The following is a 12,364-nucleotide window of genomic DNA, read 5'->3' as shown; positions in this document are numbered from 1 at the left end:
CACACACAGTTTCTACCATACACTGCATTTCATCATCATTTACTCATCAGAGGGAGCCAGTGGCATACACACACACACTCATCATACTTCAACAATGAGAGGGCCACACACATACATTTCATTCATCACAGGTTAACACACACACACACACACACACATACATACACACACACACACACAAATTGTGTCCGTGTGAATGAATTCAAGAGAGAGCGGCAGGCAAGGAAAAAAAACTGTGCGTACACAAAGCAACCACTAGAGGGCATACGCGCTCTGGAAGATGAGTTCTGCTCGTGTGCTTTGATTCTGCTCTATAGAAGTTCAGCTTTGCTTGCGCATGTCGACCTCAACTTTGAGAGTTTGGAGGGTGGAACCAAGGGGGGGGCACTGGCCCACTTGTGATTGGTCATTTGTTCAACAACGTGATCAGAGACCTCTGAAGTTCGCCTACAAAAAAGAACCAGGGCTGCCATCTTTTAACCTGACTCTCGCCAGATGAATTTCGTTCAGCCTAGCTCCGCCTAGCTCCACTCATATCCATCTGGGATCGGTTCCGTTGAGAGTGATTTCAGCACAAGATTGTATGGTAGAGCCAATCAGGACGCAGGGCGGGAGTTTCATAGATGTGACGTAGCGTAGAAGCGACTGTGAGACTGTTCTCAGCGTCACGGGTTGGCTTCGATGTGAGTGGTTGAAGTAGCACGTCAATAGATGAAGGACAAGTGGCTTATCCAATCTTATGCAAGGATTTTTTAATAAGGCCCAGCCTTCTGAAGCACCACTCCAATGGATCGATCCCAGATGGATGAGTGGAGCTAGGCGGAATGAAATTCATCTGGCTAGAGTCAGGTTAGCCATCTTTGCCCATATAAGGAGATCCGGGTGTTAATTGAAGCTAACTACTTATGGCAAGTTGCATTGCAAGTTAGCTCTGGGGTACCAAAAATCGAAGTTTGCTGTCTTAACGTACTGAAGATCACAGTGCCCACTCAAATCAGGCAGAGGACAAAAGTGTGTTGAGCAAAACGTCTGCAGTTCAGACTTCTTTGTCTTTTTCGTCCCCCGAAGTTTAACAAAACCCCCATGTTATAAACCCCCATAGTCACAAAATACTGGATCTCAAAGATGGCAGCTTTTTTGTAGGTGAACTTCAGAGGTTTATACCCACACGGACCTGCTTGGAGTTTGATTGACAGCCATAGACCTCTCCAGAATAAGTCCCGCCTCCTAACTTCCATTTCCATCCAACCTTTGGTCGTCAAATGTCTATGGGAAATAACATGGCGTTTTGAAAGATCGTACCTGTCAAACTCTGTAGGTGACAAAGTAGAAAAAGCTGCTGAGCAGATTGGCCTACACACTTCTGCCATCTAGTTTCCACTGGATTTTTTTATTTTCGGTGCCGTTTAAGTAGTATAGTCTATAGTCTAATCAAAAAATCCAGTGGAAACTAGATGGCAGAAGTGTGTAGGCCAATCTGCTCAGCAGCTTTTTCTACTTCGCTACCTACAGATGTTTTACCGGTATGATATTTCGAAACGCCATGTTATTTCTCATAGACAATCAACGCCCGGAAGTTGGATGGATACGGAAGTTACGGAGGCGGGACTTATTCTGGAGAGGTCTATTGTTACAAGAAAGCCTGGGAAGGACGGAGCAAAGAGAAGAGGATGGTTTCTGAGGAAAGTTGCTGTTGGCTGAAGCTGAGCATTTCTGATTAAAAACACAGACTGGCTTAGTTTCCATCAAACTATACATTTGTGAAAGATGGTAGTGTATTTAATTAACATCAATATCACATAATTTTAGCAATAAGTAATGTTATTTAGCTTAGCAACAATGGCTGTCAAAGTCCAAGGAGGTCCATGTGGGTATGATCATGTTGGTCAGCGGAGTTCAGACTGAACCTTCACAGAGAAGAAAACACGACTGGATAAAATCTGCTTTCTCCCCTCACTGTTTCATGGGTTTTATAATTTAATAGATTTTGACACTTACATTTTGCTTCCTGTTGTAAAACTTGCATCATCATACATCACAATCAAAACTAAATCTAAACTAAAAATAAGATCAAAACTCATTACTAGAGTGCCATTTAGGATGACAGGATATTGTCATTATGGTGGCAGAGGTCACCCAGTAGATCTGCCCCTGATCACAGGGTGTCCTGCACACACAATATCACACATTACAGGTTTACTTACAGTGCTGATGTGAACACTGGAACCAGCCTCTGAAGAACACATACACTCTCTTTCTCTCTTTCTAACCTTCATAATAAATTGGAAATGGCGCTAAACATGATAGTGATATGGCAAAGTCACTACACACAAACTCAGTCTCTTTCTCTCTCTGTTTTACTCACATAGCTGATGTGGATGTTGTGACCACTGGCACCAGCTTCTGAAGAACTTCATCTGGAATGAGGAGTTCAGTCTGATCAGTCTCCGGTGTCTTTATGTACTTCTGCAGGTCAAACTCATCCAGCTGCTCCTCTGGAATCTTAAACTCAAGTCTACTAGTCTCCCACTCTGCTGGTGAGATCATGACTACAGACAGAGTTCCAGAGCTCCTGTCAATCTTCTCCACTACAGCATGGTGATTCAGCTCGTTCAGACAGTAGAACAGGTTGATCATTCTGTCTGAATTACTTTGATCTCTGATCTTCTGTTTGATATACTGGACTGTTTGCTCTGAGCTCTGTGGTTGACTTCTTGTCTGTGGCAGTAGGTGCATTAAGAGATTCTGATTGGACTCCAGTGAGAGGCCCAAAAGGAAGCGGAGGAAAAGGTCCAGGTGTCCGTTCTTACTCTGTAAGGCCAGGTCCACTGCAGACTTGTGTAGGTCATGCAGTGTTGCAGCTCTGAGCAGAGTAGAGAGCGGAGTGGCTTGCTGTAGGTCAGAAATGCTTCTCCCTCTGTTTCTGAAACAGAGGAACACATATAAAGCTGCAAGAAACTCTTGAATGCTCAGATGCACAAAGCTGAACACCTTCCCCTGGTATAGCCCCGACTCCTCTATGAAGATCTGAGTACACACTCCTGAGTACACTGATGCTTCTGCGACATCAATGCCACATTCTCTCAGGTCTTCCTCATAGAAAATCAGATTGCCTTTCTCCAGCTGTTGGAAAGCTAGTTTGCCCAGTTTGAAAATCATCTCATCATCTGTCTCTTTTCTCTCTTCATCCGTCTCTTTTCTCTCTTCATCCGTCTCTTTTCTCTCTTCATCTGTCTCTTTTCTCTCTTCATCTGTCTCTTTTCTCTCTTCATCTGTCTCTTTTCTCTCTGTGTACTTTTCCTTTTTGATGCTTGTCTGAATGATCAGGAAGTGAGTATACATTTGAGTGAGAGTTCTTGGCATTTCTAAATGGTCTGATTCAACTGATGCTCTCTCTACAACTGTGGCTGAAATCCAACAGAAGACTGGAATGTGGCACATGATGTAGAGGCTCCTGGATGACTTCAGGTGTGTGATGGTTTTGCAGGCCAGGTTCTCATCACTGACTCTCTTCCTGAAGTACTCCTCTTTCTGTGGGTCATCAAATCCCCTAATTTCTGTCACCTGGTCCACACACTCAGGAGGGATCTGACTGGCTGCTGCTGGTCGGGTGGTGATCCAGAGGAGAGCAGAGGGAAGCAGATTCTTCTTGATGAGGTTTGTCAGCAGCACGTTAACTAAGACTGGCTCTGTCACATCATAACAACTCAGCTTGGAATGGAAATCTAGATTAAGTTGACACTCATCCAGACCATCAAAGATGAACATGACTCTGTACTCTGAACTGGTAAAGATTTTTGAATCTTTTATTTCTGGGAAAAAGTGCTGAAGAAGTTCCACCAGACTAAATCTTTTGTCCTTCATCAGGTTCAGCTCTCGGAAAGGAAGACAAAATATGTAGTGGACATCCTGATTGGCTTGTCCTTTAGCCCAGTCCAGGCAGAACTTCTGCACAGAGACTGTCTTCCCAATGCCCGCCACTCCCTTTGTCAGCACTGTTCTGATGGGTTTGTGTTGTCCAGATAAGGGATTAAAGAGGTCACTGCATTTGATTGGTCTGTCTTGTGATGCTTCTCTCCAGGATGCTCTCTCTATCTGTCTGACCTCATGTTCATTATTGACCCCTTCTTTTTCCCCCTCTGTGATGAAGAGATCTGTGTAGATCTCCTGGAGGAGTCTGGATTCTCCCTGATTAGGTATTCCCTCAACCAGATGTTGAAACTTGCTCTTTAGATTAGATCTGAATTTGTCATGGACCTCTGCCTCCTCTGGTGTCCATCTGGATCAATGACAGAATCACAAATACACCTTTAAGTAGAGCATGTTAACTTTAACTTTTAACATTATTATAATATTGATAAAACCTACTACATTCAGAATGTATATGAATTAATGTATACTGTATGTTGTACACATCTATCAAAAGGGACTACAGCTCATACTGTTATGTAATTGTCTCAATAGGAACATAATGCAAACATGCAGGGAGTTTGTAGGCTATAAAACACACTGACAGACATGGTGACATGGTGGCTGGCAGACAGTAGAGTTTATTTGACTCATATGCTCCTTATTAAGACATAGGGGTTCATTTACTCCTTTCTGAAAATCCACTATAAAAATGAAAACAGAGAAAAGTATGATGAGAAGAGGGAGCTGGAGCACACTGATAGCTTGCAGTCTTTTAGTGCAAACAAATACTCTTTTGGACGGCACATAATGCCCCTTAGATTGGTGATACAGTAGCTCCCTCTTTTCATCTTAAAGTCTGCTGTCTTAACTGAGAAGCACCTGACTGCACAGTCTCCAAAAGATGATGCATGGAATGCCCTACTTTAAAGAGAAAAATAGGTTTCTAGTGGGTTTCTGAAATAAACATAATTAAATCTGACAGAAGCAGAGGTGTTTTGTAGAGGGTTTTGGGGACTGCCTGACCGAATGTTCTGATCCATAACCTCACCTGTGTTCTGTAGCAGAGTCCCTCTTTGTCCTCTTGAACTCTGTGCCTGACGCCCCCTGCTGGACACTGTTAACACAACATGATGCTAAAAGGTCAGTGTTCTCACATCTCCCTGAAATACCATACTGATCACTGCACACATACACACACTGCAGTTCACATATACACACACACACAGTTGTTTACTTGTACATTAATACACAGGGTGCTCATTTATTTCTGATGGGCACGTGCTGTGCTGTGGAAACCACACAGTGAGAGCAGATGGTGACATCAGTATGTTAATTTATTGACACGTCGCTTAGTGCAACGAAGCAGAAGTCAGTTGAGCAATGTGTAACTTTTTATTTAACACCTACAGAAACGTAACAGAGGTTGTTTTGTATGAGTTTGTACTCTATGATTTTTAGATGTTTCATAGAAAGCTATCGCTTTTACTGTGTAGTGTAAGTATTAAATTAGCCAAATGTTTTGCCAAGTTCATTAAATTAGCCTTAGATTGTGTCAGTATTAACTCACTGCATTGTGCACACTGTGTGATACAAATTACAGCCCATAATGTTACGACAAAAAAGTTTATGGAGCTGTTAAGTGATATACGAGGTTATGGCGCCATGCAGTCACACAATGTTGTATTTCTCTGGAAATAGAAATGGTTCATATAAAGGTTTACAATATATACCACTTACAATATATAAGACTTACAAAATATAAGAAATAAAATGCTTCAGATGTAAAGTTATTTGCTGTCAAAATGACGCCAAAATGAATGGGGGTCAATGGAATGCTAACTCCAGGTGAAGGGAGGTCAATGGAATGCTAACTCCAGGTGGAGGGCAATGGAATGCTAACTCCAGCTGAAGCCTTATTAGCCTCAGAGCCTCCCATAGGGGGTCTGCTTTACTAAAGTTCTCTTACCCCCTTGTGCTTTTCATACTAAATACGTTTTGCCCTCCATAAAGACTGACCTGTCAGAGTCAGATGAAGACACGCCCACTTTGGAGTCTCTGCTCCTCTTCTTCTTCCCATCTGAATCAGACTCCATCACGTCTGGAAACACACACACACACACACACACACACATACACAGAGAGAGAGAGTGAAACCATAGACACTGAAATAAAAGGTGATAATGTGTTCTGTATTACTGCAACTGTAAGACTGTGTAGCAGGTAAACAAATACTATAATCAGAGTAAATGACTGAAACACTGAAGTCTTCCCTGTCTGCTGTTAGGCTACCTTTACCCGGAAATAGCCGGGTTTTGTAACAACACAGCACACCAATCCTACCGAACCGAACCTCTTTGCCCACCTGGTGCTGTACCCACATGCAGATGTCCGTGCAGATACCTCAGTGCTCTGTAGGGAGACTTGTGGCAGTTTGACCAGATGCCTGTCCACCGCGCGACGAGAGAATACCAGAGGGAGCCACGACAAGTTCGCAACAGGAAACTGAGTCCTCAGGTTATATGGCCCTCAGGTGCGCCTGAGTTCCAAAGTGCAGAGACCAGATATCGTTATCGTGCGCTGTCATTCTCTCTCCTGCGCAAACAAAATGTAGTCTTATTCATATTTTTGCTCAATAAAGTTGAAAATGCATGTGGTTATTTTACAGAAAAATACAAATAGCCTCAACTTGGAGTGAATATACACTGCAGACTTCAGTTCTGTTCGCCCCCTGCTGTTCAAATAGCCACATTACTATTCTGCCAGAATCATGCGTTCTACAAACTCCCTTTCAAAATGATCACTTCTGGACACTGGGGATTAGAAGACGTTGCTCAGAGAGGTGTTCTTCTCCCCAGACCCCAGATGCAGCCACCTGCATTTCATTTTGCCTTATAGGGTTATTGTCAAGTACAGCTACTACTGCATGGAAAGAATGGGCTACATATGTTTTAATTTCTTCATTTGCTTGAGGCTGAGGTTGTTTGGTTTTTCTTTTTGAGAACACTGTCATCACCCATATTCTATCATGAATTCAGTGCATCTAAAGAAAGATAGTAAAGCTCAGCAGTATTGTATAATGTAGGCCTAGGCCATAATGCAGCCAAATCACCACAAACACTTATTATATAGCCTACACTCCCCACAGATAACACATCTAAAAAACCATTGCTGAATCTAGTGTTTTTATCTTTCTTTGGAGCATCCGTCCATGGCCCCGCTGATCTGTTGAACTCACCTCAGCATGACATTTACTGAGGGTAAAAAACAAACTGAAAACCCATTACAGGAGGGGACATGAAACTAACTGTCAGTTTGCACAAACTGAAAGCAGTCATAGAACCACAGCCTTCCTATTTGTGTGTGTGTGTGTGTGTGTGTGTGTGTGAAGAAAAAAAAAACTGAAGTAATTATATTTGGTAAAAAGGAGAAAAGACTTAGGGTTGCCACTGTCCTTGACACAAAAGGGTTGAAAGCAAAGGATACTGTTAAAAATCTTGGTGTATTAATTGACAGGGATCTAAATTTCAACAGCCAAATGGGATAGCTAAATCGGCTTTTTACCACCTCAAACATATTGCCAAACGTAGAGGGCTGATGTCAAAAGATGATTTAGAAAAACTCATTCGTGCATTTATCTCCAGCAGGGTTGATTACTGCAATGGACTTTTCACAGGCCTTCCTAAAAAGACTATCAAACAGCTTCAGGTGATACAAAATGCAGCAGCTAGGGTTCTCACAAAAACTAAATAAACTGACCACATTACTCCAATTCTTAAGTCCCTGCACTGGCTTCCAAGTCACAGAATTGTCTTTAAAGCACTACTGCTTGTTTATAAATCAGTAAATGGAGCAGAACATAAATACCTTACAGACATGTTTCAGCAGTACACACCCTCCAGACCTCTCAGGTCTCAGGAGAATTTTTTTTTTAAAACCTGGTGTTAGAACTAAACATGGTGAAGCAGCTTTTAGCTGCTATGCAGCTCAGCTCTGGAACCAACTTTTGGGATGACATGAAAAAGGCCCCAACTATAGCCAGTTCTAAATCTAGACTTAAGACCAAACAAATTTTTGGCCCGAACGGCCCACTAGAATCGGTCAGGCACACTCATTAATAAGAAATCCTTGCAGTAGGCTACAAGTGCAAGTGAATAAGACTGTACTAACTCACTCTCTCTAACTCATTGGTTGTCCGAGGTGGCTGGAGTAGGCTACACAATCTCTATATTCAAGTATAGGAATAAATACAAGCACTTGTCAGAGACAAGCTAACCTGAAGTTAGGCTATTTACCCGGTTGTGTAACAACACAGCAACACGCCGATCCTACCGAACCGAACTGCTTTGCCCATCTGGTGCTGTGTCCTACCAGAGTGCGAATTACCCCACCATAATTGGGGGGTACTGCTCCTTCACTTCTTCCATGACCATCATGGTCCACTACCATATCAATCCACACCGTGATCGCCAAGTGCAACATGTGTTGTGCAACACATAAGGTCTAAACATGCAACAAACTGATAATCAGTAGGCTACAGAATATCTCATCGTTCTTATATATCCTGTCGTCTCCCTGCGGCCTGCTCACGGCTTTCATCCTGTGCCTCTCCTGTCTGCTGAACACCCCTTTCATTAACACATATGAACAGTGTATAAAACCTAACTGCACCTACATTTTTAATGTAACTGTTTGTAGATCTTAGTGTTCTATAGTGTTCATAGTGTAATATATCCTGCTTACTCTTTTAGCACCAAAAAAGTGCCTGATGTCTGTGTGCCCTTTCCTTTTCCTCATAGTGTCTCTTAGAATAAAATAAAATCTAAGATAGTCAGGGTTCTCAGATGAAACTATTTATCGAACTAAGAATATGAAATTATAGAATGTAAAAACAATACAAAAACAATTAAAAACAAATTCAAAAACTAGCACATAGCCTACTATTTAGCCTAGGCTACTTGGGTCTTTTTATGTTTCCACAGGTTTCACTGATGTTATGTAGACTAAGCTACATCAGACCCTCTTGTGCATACATACCGTATAATATAAAAACACAGGATCTGTGCCAAACTAATTTCAAAAGGGCACAATAATTTATTCAAGATAAAAATGAGAATGGACACCTAGGCTATGGAGTTAATCTTCTTACCTCACCATAGCGCCACGGTGATTAAAAATGGTATGGTCCACAATAGGGGTGTCTGAAATCGCTTTACATGAAAATGTTCCTACAGTGAAAATAGGAGTTGACTTGTATTGTAACTGTATTGATGTTTTTTCACAATATCAGAAAAATATCTGACCCCCCCAAAACTGATATTTTTGTCTCTTTGGGGGGTACTGGTTCTTCATTGGGGGGTATAGTACCACCCAGTACCCCCTGTAATTCGAACTATGTGTCCTACCCACATGCAGATGTCCGCGCAGAGATACCTGAGTGCTCTGTAGGGAGACTGGTGGGAGTTTAACCAGCTGCGCGTCGAGAGAATGACAGAGGGAGTCACGACGAAGTTCGCAACAGGAAACTGTGTTCTTATATTATATGGCTCTTATACATAGCCATATGAAACATATTGTAACGTCGGCGCAGAAAGACAGTGTTCGCGTTCTCCCGCGCAGGGGATCCTGGGATACGAGAGCGAACATTTGGGGGGTTTATGTCGTTATTCTCCTTAGTTATAAGTGTAATGTTAGCGTCTTTATTGTAACATGTTTCCCTTTTAGTTCTCCCTCGTGTGTGATCCTTTTTGTGTGGGAGGCTGCGTCCTCCCCTGTATGTGTAGTGTGTGTGCGTGCTTGACCTGCCCTGTTTGCATTGTGTCTTGGTCTTGGTCTTGGTTTATCTGTGACCCGGCTCTCGTTCCCAGTGAATAAACCTTTTGATTGGACAACTGTGTGGTTAGCTATCAAATCGTTACATTGGTGTCAGAAGCGACTTTCGAACATGGCCTCCGCTCAGCGAGAGAAGCTGGGAGCGGGAGACCTCACCGCTGGGTGGAGGCCCACGCAAGAGGATCCAGAGAGAGCCCTTGTAAGGGCTACTAAAGAGCTTGAGGCCTTCTATCGTTACCGCCGCTGGAGGAGAGGAGCTATCGTCGAGACCTGCCTGCTGCCATGGGAGGAGATCTGGCCAGATGAAGTGGTCGCGGAGAAGATGACGTTGGCCTGGGCGCTGACTCCACGGCGAGCCGCGACGCGTGAGCAGAGCCGAGGGAGTGCGGCGAGGAAGAGGTTCCTAGACGATGGACGGTTGGCGGAGCCGCTGAGGGCAGCGAACTCACGACGGTGGGGCAGGTTTGACGGAAATGCCCTCTGAACTTTTAAAAAAAAACTTTTGGGTGCGTGTGAGAGGCACCGTGCTGTGTGGGCGCCCGTTCTAGTTGGCCTGTTGGCCGGCGCCTTTTGAAAAAGTTTGTGTGTGGAGTTCGATAACACGACCATCTCGGGGGTCGTGCCTTCGCTGAGGCCGCGAGGGAGTGGAACGGGCCGGGAACAGAGCAGTATGGCTCTGCGAGATGGCAACACGAGGAGGGACGCCGAAGACGGTAGCTGCAGCGGGAGAGCTCAGCGCGGTCCGGTTGCTGTGGAGTCGGTGTCTGTCTGTCCTGGTCGGCGACTCGACGGAGCGGAGTGGCGTTGGCGCAGCTTCATCTGGCCCCCCTCGAACCCCGGTGCTTGGTACAGTGTCGACGGTTGTAAGGCCACCTAGGGCCCCGTCTGGAGAGGAAGAGTGCCGTGGTGACACGCCGCGGAAAGGGCAGCCTGAGGGCGGCTGCTGAGAGGGAGCTGGTGACGAGCGGGGTCGGCCACGTGGCTGCTAGCACGCCCGTACTGGATTGCTAGCAGCGTGGCGCCCGTTGAGTGAGCTCCTGCGGCGCGTGCACCCCACGTGAGTTGGCGGTACTGTCGCACTGAACTGAGTGGCGGGCGACGCGCGCCGACGTTAGCATGTGGCTACCTCGTGGGCATTGCCGAGGACGGCAATGGCTTGTTGGGGGAGCTGTGTAACGTCGGCGCAGAAAGACAGTGTTCGCGTTCTCCCGCGCAGGGGATCCTGGGATACGAGAGCGAACATTTGGGGGGTTTATGTCGTTATTCTCCTTAGTTATAAGTGTAATGTTAGCGTCTTTATTGTAACATGTTTCCCTTTTAGTTCTCCCTCGTGTGTGATCCTTTTTGTGTGGGAGGCTGCGTCCTCCCCTGTATGTGTAGTGTGTGTGCGTGCTTGACCTGCCCTGTTTGCATTGTGTTCTGTGTCTAACTGTGTCCCGGCTCTCGTTCCCAGTGAATAAACCTTTTGATTGGACAACTGTGTGTGGTTCGCTATCAAATCGTTACAATATCTACATATTCTCCACTGTCGTGTAGGCTTATTGTACCGCTTTGGATAAAAAACCTTCATTATTTTCAAGACTAAATGAGAAAATGGGTATCTGCTTACCTGTACGGCGAGCCGTGGTGCACAAAGAGTAACTACTTTCACTTCCGTTTGCACAATGGGTAGGCTAGAGTTCTGTGTTCGCCCCGTTGTTCAAATAACTTCACGTTACTATTCTGCCAGAATCATGCATTCTACAAACTCCATTTCAAAATGATCACTTCTGGCCTCTGGGGATTAGAAGCTAGGACATTGCTAGAAAATGTGGGCACTATGACAGAAAACAATTCTGGGCCCCCCAGGATGGGACATGAAACTAGCTGTCAGAGCTACGTGACTACATGCACAGTCTATGTGACAGTTAGCACAAAATGAAAGCAGTCATAGAACCACAGCCTTCCTATTTGTGTGTGTGTGTGTGTGTGTGTGTGTGTAAGAGATTGCATATCTTCTAACCAATCCTCTCCTCTAACTTACAGCTACGTGACTACATGCAGAGACTATGTGACCGCACGCACAAATTCAAATGAAAGTAGACATGGAACCACAGCCTTCCTATTTGTGTGGAAATAGGCTGGACTAGTCCACCGACATCTTTTCACACTGTTAAATACATCTGTACAGAGTTCAGTATATATAATCCTCACCACATTTACATTTATTAATTTAGCAGGTGCTTTTATCCAAAGTGACCTACAAGGGCCATTCTCATCAGAGCAACTCAGTACGGTGGCCAACGGGTGCAAACAACTTGCAGTTTATGACAGCACATGCAAATCGACAAAAACTTTACATTTCGTCTTACATTTATTATGGCATTTAATGTAGAAATTAAAATATTCAGGAAAAATAAAATATATTCCAAACTTTTCAATGGCCCTCTTCCCACTTGGGGCCCTAGTAATCAGTCCCACTCTTCCCCCCAGTCTGACCCCCCTGATTAGATGGGACATATTGCTCAGAGAGGAGTTCTTCTGCCCAGACCCCTGATGCTGCCACCTGCATTTCATTGCCTTATAGGGTTATTGTCAAGTACAACTACTTCTGCATGGAAAGAGTGGGCTACATATGTTTTCA

The 12,364-nt window shown here is 44.3% G+C and overlaps 1 protein-coding gene across 1 annotated transcript in view; it reads right to left on the bottom strand.

Annotated features, from left to right (window-relative positions):
• The window catches only part of LOC143137515 (NACHT, LRR and PYD domains-containing protein 3-like), a 53,665-nt gene extending 47,195 nt beyond the window's left edge, over window positions 1-6,470 (bottom strand). Inside the window, exons 1-4 of the mRNA XM_076297764.1 lie at window positions 6,275-6,470; window positions 5,929-6,010; window positions 4,961-5,026; window positions 2,366-4,279 (exon numbers count right to left, since the gene is read on the bottom strand). Of these exons, the coding sequence (XP_076153879.1) occupies window positions 2,366-4,279; window positions 4,961-5,026; window positions 5,929-6,005 (2,057 nt within the window). The 5' untranslated portion in view covers window positions 6,006-6,010; window positions 6,275-6,470. The remainder of the gene's footprint in view (window positions 1-2,365; window positions 4,280-4,960; window positions 5,027-5,928; window positions 6,011-6,274) is intronic.
• Between the last annotated feature and the right edge of the window lie 5,894 nt (window positions 6,471-12,364).

Source organism: Alosa pseudoharengus, unplaced genomic scaffold (genome assembly GCF_046254945.1).
Source record: "Alosa pseudoharengus isolate Yale_2024_CS ecotype anadromous, Long Island Sound unplaced genomic scaffold, YU_APseudo_1.1 YU_APseudo_1.1_scf_21, whole genome shotgun sequence".
Taxonomy (NCBI): domain Eukaryota; kingdom Metazoa; phylum Chordata; class Actinopteri; order Clupeiformes; family Clupeidae; genus Alosa; species Alosa pseudoharengus.
Note: the sequence above shows the minus strand (reverse complement) of the source record. Positions and strands in the feature narration are given on the sequence as shown.